The 12112-nt window shown below is 40.4% G+C and overlaps 3 protein-coding genes across 3 annotated transcripts; 1 reads left to right on the top strand and 2 right to left on the bottom strand.

The window, feature by feature from the left end:
- The first annotated feature begins 599 nt into the window (after positions 1-599).
- On the top strand, positions 600-1313 carry LOC132595977 (ribosomal RNA small subunit methyltransferase I-like). The gene has a single exon (XM_060293326.1). The coding sequence runs from the start codon at positions 600-602 to the stop codon at positions 1311-1313; it is 714 nt and encodes a 237-aa protein (XP_060149309.1).
- Positions 1314-2584: 1271 nt separating this feature from the next.
- Positions 2585-4234, bottom strand: LOC132595976 (pyrophosphate--fructose 6-phosphate 1-phosphotransferase-like). Its single transcript, XM_060293325.1, has one exon. It carries the CDS (start codon positions 4232-4234, stop codon positions 2585-2587), a length of 1650 nt encoding a protein of 549 aa, XP_060149308.1.
- Positions 4235-5235: 1001 nt separating this feature from the next.
- LOC132595975 (nicotinate-nucleotide--dimethylbenzimidazole phosphoribosyltransferase-like) lies at positions 5236-6207 on the bottom strand. Its single transcript, XM_060293324.1, has one exon. The coding sequence runs from the start codon at positions 6205-6207 to the stop codon at positions 5236-5238; it is 972 nt and encodes a 323-aa protein (XP_060149307.1).
- Positions 6208-12112: the final 5905 nt, after the last annotated feature.

The following is a 12112-nucleotide window of genomic DNA, read 5'->3' as shown; positions in this document are numbered from 1 at the left end:
TGTTAAATTAAGAATAGAGAGAATTAGGATATCAAAGGGCAAATGAATTTAATCTTCGTAGGGCTAATAGTCTTATTACTACTGCTTCTATGGGCTACTCGTTCTAGGGCTTGTAAGACTTGCAAGCAACTAGCTAAGAAATACCCTGCCAAAGTAAGGCTCATAGCCTATTCCAAGGGTATGATCTACCTTGAGAATAATAATCACTATATAGATACACCTTTCCAAGGCTATCAGTATGTTTCCCAAACCCCAAAGCAAATTGCTCAAGAAATGATTGATCAACGCTTCTGTGGGATTAAGAGGGCTAAACCTAGACAGCTGATAAACTACTGCTACAGAGATAAGGAAGAGGAGATTAGTTACCTGATTTACCTCTTTGTCGTTGAAATTAATAGCCCAAGCTTGCTCCATATAGACTGCAAGCCTAGTGAAGGTAAATGGTGGGACGTTAAGCATCTAGAGACAGCCTACAGTCAGCAATTACTTAGTCCAATGATTAAAGAAGAACTACCCTGTCTGAAAGAAACAGTACTATTAGCACAGAAATTGTGTAAGAAATAGCTTAACTTTGTAGCGAAATAAGAAATAAGTTAGATATGAACTCAAAAGCAAAACTCTACCTCATACCTGTTCCCCTTGCCGATATTGAGCATTCTCAATGCCTACCTGAATACAATAAGGCGGTAATTCTTACGCTTAAATACTTCATCGTTGAAAATGTTCGTTCGGCAAGACGATTCCTCAAGGCTGTAGACAGGACTATAGATATTGATAGCCTGAACTTCGTAGAGCTAAACAAGCATTCTAACCCCAAGCTAATAACGAGTTATTTAGATCCTATGAAGGAAGGACATAGCATCGGTATCATAAGTGAAGCTGGTTGTCCTGCAGTAGCTGATCCAGGTAGTGATGTCGTAGCTATAGCTCAGAGAAAAGGATTTGAAGTCTGCCCCCTAATTGGACCTTCATCTATCCTGCTTGCTCTAATGGGTTCAGGCTTCAATGGTCAGGGCTTTAGCTTCAATGGTTATTTACCTATTCAGGATAGTGATAGGAGTAAGACCTTAAAAGACCTTGAGGCAAAGGCTCTAAGAGGACAGACTCAAATCTTCATTGAGACGCCCTACCGTAATGACAAACTTCTACAAGAGCTGATTAAGCAGTGCAAAAGCTCTACCCTACTCTGTATTGCCTCAAACCTAACTGCTCCTGACTGCCTCATACAGACCAAGACGCTCAGTCAGTGGGCCAAGAACCTGCCCAACCTACACAAACGTCCAACGATCTTCCTCCTAGGACAATACTCCTAAAGCGATTAACATAAGCTAATAGATAATTAAAACTCCTCTAAGGACTTCTTCCGAGTCCTTAGAGGAGTTTTATTTTCCCTTGCTCTTCAATAGACTGAGCAGAAAGCTGAGTGATGCTACACCATAGCTGAAGGTCATCAAGCTTAGCTAGAAAGGGGATTTCCCCCTTGAGGTCAGCGACAATAGCTTGAAGCATAATGTAATCCATACCCTTGTGATGCTGATCTACATCTAAGGCCTCTTGCTCCCATAGTTGCCAATAGCGATGTTTGTACCGCTCAAGATAAGGGCTAATATCTTCCCAAGTCTCATTCGGACTAATGCCCTCAATGTAGATGCGTCTATGTTCTGCCTGCCAAATCCCTTAGTCCCTTGTACCTCATACTCCAAGGCTTTCGGACGAGGCAAGGAGGTATCGTGAATCAATTTGAACAAACGCCCCTCTTTATCCTCTAGCTCCGTTAGGATAATATCCCTGTCAGAATGTTTTGATTCAGCTGAGGAGCGTAAGCCTGAAAGCCTTTACTCCGTGAAGCAAAGCTCATCAAGGAAACAAAATCCCCTGCACCATTTCCTGCAATTAAGCATAGCGGAGCGAAGCTATGGGTTGGATAGAGATCGCCATTTGTTTGCTCATAGTATTGCTTACGCCAAAAGGCAGATTGCTCCTGCTTGTCATCTGTGAGCATTTGCCTTAGATCGTGGCGATAAGCCCCTGAGAGATAAATAAGCTCGCCAAAGACTCCTTGCTCCACCATCTCCTTTACCGCCAAGACATCTTGCATAAAGAGCGTATTCTCAAGCGGAAAGACCTTTTTATTTAGCTTACGAGCAAGTTCCTTAAGCTCAGTATATTCTCCATCTCTCAGTCCCCCCTTGATCTCCAAGGCTATATGACAGCCAGCCTCCACACAGCGAAGAGCTATAGCCTCTTGCAGATGCCAAGGCGTAGAGATAAAGATAAGGTCAAGCTCCTCTCTCTTGAGCATTTCCACATAATCCTCAGCCCCATTCTGATACAGCCTAAGCTCAGCCCCACAGTCTCCTGCTTGGCACTTAGGGTCAGCAACGGCAATCACTTTATAGGCTTCAATATGCTTCAGAAGTTGAAGAAGATATTTCCCTCTATACCCTAAGCCTATTAGTCCAACTCTTACTTTCTGCATCATATACAAATAAGAAAAGCAACTACCAATACGAGTAATACGCTTTGGTAGTTGCTTTATTTATACTTTAACTATTCAGGCTATACGATAGCCTTAGCATAGTTATTACTTAGACTGCTCAAGCTTAAGTGTTTCACTTGGCTGGTCGCATAGCTCAGGCGTACCGAAGTATTGGATAGGACCTGGGTAAATGTAGCAAGTGTTTTCAGCCCACTCCTGACGCTTGCTTGCGAAGTACTGGAATGGCTTACCATCAAGCTCTACAAGAGCCTTTTGGATAACTGGCTTCATTTCTCCGTGACGACGCTCCATATTCATCATCATTGTTGTAGGGATACCACCAGCGATCCATTCTTCTGCAGGAGCTGTTAGGTTCTGAACAGAGCTCATATAACCTGTTACACCAGCACTGATTAGGCAAGCTGCTGTGCGTCCAAGAGCGTAGCAGTAGTCTGCATCAAAGTTAGATGGCGTAGCACAACGCCCTTCATAACCGAAGAAGTGTGAAAGTGGGGAGAACTTACCAACGTACTTACCTTCTTCCTTCCACTGAGCAAGCTTAGTACCAACCATTTCGCCAAGAAGCTTTTCTGTTTCAATAAGTGAAACCTGTACATTACCGTGTGGGTCACGATCAAGAGAAAGCTGACGAGCTACAGTTGCTGGTAAGCTTGCGTAAAGCTTAGAGTTGTCTGCACTTAGCTTAGAGATGATATATTCACGTTGTTCATTGCTTGGAACTGCCTTGAACTCTTCTTCATTATGAGCTAAGAAGTCGTTAAGTTCAGCGATAAGAGCCTTCATAGCAGGAACGAACTCAATAAGTCCTTCAGGGATAAGCACTGTACCGAAGTTTTCGCCCTTAGCTGCACGCTTAGCAACGATCTCAGCGATGTAAGTAACTACATCATCAAGAGACATATTCTTAGCCTCTACTTCTTCAGACACGATAGCGATATTTGGCTGAACCTGCAAAGCACATTCAAGAGCGATATGAGAAGCTGAGCGACCCATTAGCTTGATGAAGTGCCAGTACTTACGAGCTGAGTTACAGTCACGTTGAATGTTACCGATTACTTCACTATAAACCTTAGTAGCTGTATCAAAACCGAATGAAGTCTCAATTTGCTCGTTCTTAAGGTCGCCATCAATAGTCTTAGGACAGCCGATTACCTGAACAGGTGCATTGATAGACTTGTAGTACTCAGCAAGTACAGCAGCATTAGTGTTAGAGTCATCACCACCAATGATTACAAGTGCATCAATAGCTAGCTTTTTGATGATTTCAAGCCCCTTGTCATATTGCTCTGTTTCTTCAAGTTTAGTACGACCAGAACCGATAATATCAAAACCACCAGTGTTGCGGTATTCATCTATAATCTCGTCTGTTAGCTCAATGTAGTTGTGCTTAACCAAGCCGTCAGGTCCCATAAGGAAACCATAAAGCTTACCATCTTTGTGGATCTTCTTTACTCCGTCAAAGATACCAGCGATTACGTTGTGTCCACCAGGAGCTTGACCACCAGAGAGGATAACACCAACGTTGATTGGCTTTTGCTCCTCCTTTACTCCTTCGTTTACTTCAAAAGTAAGCTTAGGAAGACCATAAGTGTTAGGGAATAATTCCTTGATTGCTTCTTGATCACGAACGCTTTCAGTCTTTTCGCCAAGGACAACCTTTACTTCAGCTTGTAATGCTTTAGGTAGCTTAGGGGCATACTTGCCACGAGCTATTTGCAATGGGCTTTTCTTCATTTTGATTTATCTTATAATTTAGTTTAATTACGATTTCTTCGCCTACTACAAGCCCTCTTTTTCAGGGCTTTTGCAGATTCCTATACAAATATCATAAAAATCTTTTTAATATCCAAAGATATTGACTTTAGATATTGCTATACGTCTAAATCAATACCCTGTACTCCTACCACAGATAGCTATTAGAAATTAAGTACAGAAATAACGCAAAATAATAACTAAGCTCTGTCAGCATAAAGACTGCTCCACAGGTGTCCCCCGTATAGCCTCCAATCTTTGTCCGAATATAATAAATCAACGCAGAAGCAACAGATAGGGGCAAAACCAAATAAGGTAAAAACCTCCAAGTTCCAAAACATAGCAAAAGCCAAAGCATAAGCAATAATGCAAGTATCAATGGCAAATAAGCAGGCTTTTTATAGATAAATTTAAGTTTACTTGTCTCCTCATCACGTGCATAAGGCAGACAGTATAGCTGAAGAGAAGAAACAAACTTAGCAAATACATCTCCCAAGATTAGAGCTGGAACTAAGGTCCGATAGAGATGGCTATTTAACAAATTACCCCAACAATGATTTGGCAATTCAGTATAGGTCAAATAAATAGACTCTAGGAGGTGTGTAAATATTAGAAAATACATAATATAAGCTAGGACAGCATAAGCCCCAATATGACTATCTTTCATTATAGCCAAAATACGCTCCTTTCCTCCTCCTGCACCAAAACCATCAAAAAAATCACCCAAACCATCCTCGTGAAAAGCCCCTGTCAATAACATACGTATAACAAGTGCTAAAAGTACTGAAATCATCGGTGTAAATACCAAAGACGAGATGTAAAAAGTAAAGGCAAAGACCGAGCCTGTTAATAGTCCCACTATAGCCCAATAAGAGATAGCCTCCTGATAATCCTCCTTATCCAAGTTTGGCATTAAACGCCAAAAAGGTAAACGTGTAAAAAGCGACAGAGCAGCAACGAGACTTCGCAATTGTTTCATTCTCTTAATCAAAATACTTCCTTAACTTAGCCTCCTCAAAGCTTGCCATTTCATTCATCATCATAGCTGCTGAACATAATAAAGGATAAGCACAAATAGCTCCCGACCCTTCACCAAGGCGTAAGCCTAAAGATAAAAGAGGTTTGGCCTTAAGGTAAGCTAGAAGATGCTTATGCCCTGCTTCATCACTTTGATGACTAAAAATCACATACTGCATAATAGTCGGATTAAATCTGCTTGCCAATAATAAACAGACTGTCATTATGAAGCCATCAATCAAGATAAGTATCCCTAATTCGGCAGCCCTAAGCATAGCCCCAATAGCAGCAACCATCTCATAGCCACCAAAATAAGCTAAAACAGCTTCAGGGTTTCTAGAACCTTGATAGCCATCTATAGCTTTTAATAAGACCTGATAACGATGCTCTAGCCCATCATCATCTAAGCCACTACCTCGCCCTACACAATCTCTAAGAGGTAAATCACAAATCAAAGACATTAGGATAGCAGAAGATGCCGTATTTGTAATTCCCATTTCACCAAAACTGATCACATTACAACCAACTTCATAAACCTCTGAAACACAATCTTCCCCTATCTTAATAGCTTCTTCTAGCTCTGATTCAGTCATAGCAGCTTCATAGAGATAATTACGTGTACCTCGCCTGATTTTCCTATGCTTAAGTCCTGAAATAGCTTGGAAATCATAATCCACACCTACATCTACTAGCTTTAAGTCCACCTGATGCTGACGACAAAGAAAGGAAATCCCAGCTCCTCCGTTCAACATATTATAAACGACCTGATAAGTTATCTCCTTAGGACTTTGGCTAATATGCTCCTCCACAATACCGTGATCTGCACAGAAAACGATATTACAAGGCTTCCTAAGCTCAGGTTTTAAGGTTTTCTGAAGCATTGCTAACTGTAAAGCTAGCTCTTCAAGTTGTCCTAAGGAGCCCTTAGGCTTAGCCATATTATTCAACTTAAGAATTGCTTTGTTATGCCATTCTTGATCAAGTTCCTTTATATTAAATACTCTCATAATCTAAGTAAACATTTAGCACGATTTTCACTTAATCTCAAGGACTAGTCCGCTAATCATCAAACTTACCCGATCTGCACGCTGAGCAATATACTGATTAAACCATCCCTGCAAATCAGTAAAACGTCTTTGCAAAACATTAGGTGAAACCCCCCCCATTCCAAGTTCATTACTTACAACAATAAAATGGGCATCTTGTGAAATAAGCTTATCAAACTCACGTTTTAAGGCTGATAAGCTTATTTCTACATCATTATCGTTATCAAAAAAAAAAGTTTGTAGCCCAAAGCGTTACGCAGTCTATCACAACAGTACGCCCACTATAATCATACCTAGAAATAAACTTCTCTTCCTCTATATTCTCCCACTCTTTACCACGTCTATCTTGATGTAAACGGAATACGCTCACGAAACTCTTCATCCCAAACACGAGCCGTAGCTACATATATAGGATTTGCCGAAGACTCTAAAGCTAAACGCTCAGCATAACTACTTTTACCAGAACGTTCTCCTCCTGTAATTAAATGGATATAAGCCATAAAACTATCTCATTATATTTTAACAACCTCCTCATTGCTACAAAAATATACAAATAAAGGCTTATATGCCAAAATGATTGCTGAAAGGGTATTTTCATTGATATGCAAAAAAGCGAGAGCTATCCATTGATGCTCCCGCTTTTATTTATTAAGATTCAGCTACAAACCTGGCCAATTAAAGCTATCTGCTGTTTCTGCTTCAAACTGATTCTCTAGGTCATCAGGGAAATTACAGAAAAAGTTGATGCCTGTCTTCTTCTCTAGTTCATCAATAGAACAAGATATTTCTCTATGAGATGGCCAAGCCCCTCCGTGTCTGTATTCTTGATGCTTAAGCCAAAAAGCAATACCGTGATACTGATCCTTCTTCTTTACAACAAGAGCCATAAAGTAATAACTAGGAATAACCATTGTACCACGAATCTTCCAATCCCAAATCTGATCATCACGAATAGTTCCACCTTTAGCGACATAAAGGACATCGCTAAAGCCTTTGTTACGAGCCCAACTCTGTACCCTCTCTTCTAAAATACGATAATAACCTTGATTAAAAAGCTTACCCAACTGAGGAGACATATTTGCATAGTCAAAAGTCTGCTTATTAGCTTCACGGCTGTAGGATCTATCTCCAGAACTAGCTAAATGCCCTCTGTTAAAGTCATAGCCTTCATAATAGTTATGATTGTACCACCTCTCTGTAGAGAAAGATGCAGGAATTTTAGAATACCAACCCCAAGCATTGGTACGCTTAGTATTCTTCTGAATTGTCTCTTCATTGAATTGGAAAGCAACCCAACGAGAATGGCGTTTATCTACATTATATTCGTAAGAGTAATTAACTGTAGCTCCTGATTTATGCGTAACGAAATAATTCTCCTTTCCCCCTTGTAATTCAGGAAGTTCAAGCAAACTCAAATCATTACTTAGAAGATGCTCTCCATCAAGTTCAGCAATAGTCTTCTGACTTCCGTCTGAAGTACTTGACTCTTCTGATTTATTTGGTTTATCCTTTTTGTTTGGTGTTTCAGGTTCTTCAGGCTTTTCAGGTTTAGCTGGTTCAGCGGGCTTTTCAACCACAGCTCCAGACTGACTTAGGATAAGTTGCTTGTACGATCCATTAGAAGTTAGAAGGAGCTTAGCAGTACGTGACTTACCAGCATCCTCTAAGACATCAATACGAATAGGCTTTTTCTTGACAGCACCTCTACCAGCCCAAGCTGAAGCCTTAACCCACTCTTTGGCAGATTCAGGCTCAATGGTCAAAGCCCAGTCATCAGGCGTTGTAACCTTCAGAAAGAAAGCATCGCCCTCTTTGCCTACAACCTTTATTTCATTATCACTTGCTGAACCAATAGACAATATCCCATCAATAATCTGATTGCCCGTTACCTTATCGCCACAGCCCCAAAAAGTGAATAATAGCAGGGCTGAAAGCCCCGCTACTATTGTGTTTTTTAATTTACTCATTAGTTTCGACCTTTAAGATTAGGAGTTATAATCTCCCCATCACTACCTTTCGTTATTTCTGTTTTTGTCCATTCAGACATAGTAAACACTTTGTTTGGAGTATGTACTGTATCCAAACGTCTAAGTACTTGATCTGCACCATCTCCGTCTTTAGTTGCCCCCCAAGGTGTATTCCAAGTTCCAATCACATCTATAGCAAGCTCCCCAAAGAACAAAGCAATAGAATCATCTCCGTTAAATATAACAACCTTACCGTCTTTAATAACATCTCCCTCATAGGCATCTGCTTGATTATTTGCATATATTATGGTAGCATTAGGAGCGAGCTTACCTTGAAGGTTTAATTCTTTAAGTACAGGATCTTTGTGTTTCTTCGCTTTCTTATCCCAACTATAGTTCTGTAATTTAAGGGAGTATTGACTCAAATCAATTTCTTTGTCTGTGGGATTATATAATTCAATATATTTATTGAATTTATTACCTTCAGCGTAAGTTAGAATGATGGGGTGAGCAACCTCAGAACTTGGTTCAACTGTAGCCTTCTCAGCGAAGCGTACTTCAAGCTTATTCTGTCCTTCCATTGTAGTGAAAGTCTTATTAGCCAAGATATTTTCTCCATTAGCCATAAGCATTACACATTCATAACCTTCATTAGCCGTTACCTCAACTATTACTTCCGTATCAGCATCAACTTCACGGACTTCTTTCCCTCCTTGCATAAAGCGAATAGATCCGTTCTCCAAATGAGGAATTTCAAGAAGAGCTTTCTCCTTTGGCTCATCTACACTGCTTCCAGCCTCTGTACAACGTGGCTCTGTAAAGTTAATGCCTGCTGCATCACGAATGACAATGTTCCAATAAGTTGTACCTTTACTTACTGATTTAGATACAACTCCTGTTACAGAACCATTCTTATCAGACATTTCTGTTAATGCAAACTTAGCATATTTATATACTGCAACAGAAACACTTGGCGTATTTTCAGGCATCATTGTCTTACAGTCTGAAATTGGATGAAATGCACTCTTGCCGTCAGTACCCAATGTACCATCAGCATTAACGAACTGAACGTGATCTACCTTAACCAAAAGATTCTCACACTTGCCATTATAAATATCTTGAATTGTAACTGTCTTAGGTTCAACCGTAGCCATTTCCTTAGTGTCAATCACAAAAGTTTCAGCATTCGTTACATCAGTATAGTCCAACTGAAGGCTACCGCCCTTGTAGCGACCTAACTTAGCAAAACGTGGATAAATCTGAAGAACAGTATTCTTCGCAAATTTCCCTGCAGAAGCTAAACGAAGCGTAAGACCAACTTCTCCTGATTGAACTACGACATTCTTATTAGATGGGCTATTGTTACCTACTACATCACTGATAACTGTTGCCTTGAAGAAGACATTACTCTGAACCATTGCCTCTTCCTGATGCGTCTTGATAAAATCAGCTAAGCTAATTTCCGTTGCTTTATCAGCAGGCTCTGGTGTATCATCTCCATTGTTTGGCTTTTCTCCGCCAGTACTTGGTGTTTCATTCTCTGATGTTTTAGCATCTTTTGATAGAAGTTGTACATCATCTAAACGTAGCCCCTCTGCAAGGTTGTCAGCCTCAAACTGGATAAACTTAATGTTATCAGGCAGTTCAACTGTAAACTCCTGAAATTCATTCTTCTTAAGCATTGTTTCTGGTAGAGCGACAGCTCCCTTATCAGTAATAAGCTTAAGAGCATTAGCTTTCAATGTACCTGAGTTGTCTGCAAGCTTAAAGCTTAGCTTAAGACCAGTACCTGCATTAAATCCTTCAATTTTAAGAGCCGATTTCTTATTTGCTGCAAACCAAATATGACCGCTACCATCTCCGAGTTTACGAGCAGATGCTTTAGAATATTTACCATCAAAGAATGGATCAGAATACTTATTGCTCTTTACAGACCAATCCTTATATATATCCACCGATGGCCAATGCTTTTCTTTTGTTGGTGTACCGAAGGTTTCGTGGAAAACAACTCCTGCCTTTGCCTCTGGTTTCTCAGGTGTTTCGCCTCCTGTGCTTGGAGTTGAACCACCTGTACAACGCTCATCATTCATACTGAAGTCTGCCATTGTACGAACCTGTAAGTTCCAATAACGTGGCTTACCTTCTTCTTGCGATGTAGTCAGGACACCAGTGATAGAACCATTCTTAGCAGGAATTTGCTCCCCTGAGAACTTAGCAAAGTCAGAGACAAGAATACTTAGAGCTGCATTACCCTCTGGAGCAGATGTTTTACAATCTTCAACCTTAGAGAATAGACCTGCATCTTCCTTAAAAGTCTTACCAGTTGTGATAAACTGAAGATGCTCAACCTTTACAAGGATATTTGCATACTTATTTTGATAAATCTCCTCAAGAGTAAGGACTCTAGGCTCTATAGGTTTATTTGCTATAACAGTAATAGATCCTGATTCCTTAGATAGCTGCAGTTGAAGATCCTTCTTTAGATTCTTTTTAGTATCAAAATAATGACCAAACTTAGAACCCTTAATTTTTATCTTAAGAACATCTCCAGTCTTTGGGTTTGGAGTACCCTTAGGAAGAGAAATACGGATTGAGCTATCTCCCTCTTGTACAAAAATAACATAGGCAGGATAGAAGTTACCTTGTTCGGAGTCCGAAATCACAGTAGCAATAAGTGTCTTATCTTCTTCTATAGCAGAAACCTCAGAAAGAACCTTATCTGTAGAGTATTTCTTCACGAAATCAGCAATAGACATATCTCCCTTAGGAAGAACAAGTTCATTGCCTTCGCCCTCTTGTACAACCTTGATCGTCTTATTGACTGCACCAAGGATTAGGCGAACTTGAGCTTCACGCTTAGCATACTTGTTAGGTAGAGCCTCAAAAGTTACCTGAGTCTCGCCAGCCTGTCCCTCAGCGGGAGATATAGCGAGCCACGACTCCGACGTCTCTAGCTTCCAATGGCGGTTAGACTCAAGCTTTAAGACCAGCGTCCCACCCTCCTTAGAGAATGTCAAAACGTTGTCTTTCAGCTCAGGCGTAATGCTATAATGAGCAGGCTCATAAGCATCATCGTTATCTTTACAAGAGAATGGTAAAATACCAATCACTGTAGCGATGAGCATTGAAAATAAGTAGCCTAATTTAAGGCTTTTCAATTGTTTCATATTTCTATTTATTTTTAGTGATTATAAAACGGTCATTATTCATCTGAGTATCACTTACCTTCAATAGATAAAGCTGTGCCGTATCTCCAAAGTAAGATAGAATAGCGGTAATGCTTCCTGAACCTTCAGGCAACTTATGTCCAGCAAACTTAGCATAGCAACTAGTACGAACGATGATTTCCTTACCGCTCTTATCTGTGAGCGTTCTGTTGATTGCCTTCAAGTCCTTGTTAATAGGATCAGCATAAGTCTGTCCTAGTTCGCTATCCTTAAACTGAACACCATTAAGCTTAATCAGCATTCCTGCCATAGACTTATTAATATCTTTTAGCTCAACGACCTTAGGTTGTATTTCTCCCAAGGCAAGAAACTTTAGATGAGCCAAAACTAGCTTCTCTGGTAAGAAAGCAGTCTCATACTTAGCCTCAAGAGAGCGATAGCCCAAGCCAACCTGATCGCCATACTTACCAAGCGTCAAACCCTGAGCAAGTAGAATAATCTTGCTACCCTGAGGGTAGAGCGTGCTTAGGTTACCCATAGCAAACTTAAGTTCTAGTCCGCCTGTCTCATCTTCAATGTAGCAAGTCTTATAGAGATTACCTTCACTATCATCTGAAGCCATTATGCCCTTGACTACGACTTCTTGATTAATCGTCGTCGCAC

The sequence above is a fragment of the Globicephala melas genome, unplaced genomic scaffold (genome assembly GCF_963455315.2).
Source record: "Globicephala melas unplaced genomic scaffold, mGloMel1.2 SCAFFOLD_1088, whole genome shotgun sequence".
Classification (NCBI taxonomy): domain Eukaryota; kingdom Metazoa; phylum Chordata; class Mammalia; order Artiodactyla; family Delphinidae; genus Globicephala; species Globicephala melas.
This window is presented reverse-complemented; position numbering and strand designations above follow the sequence as displayed.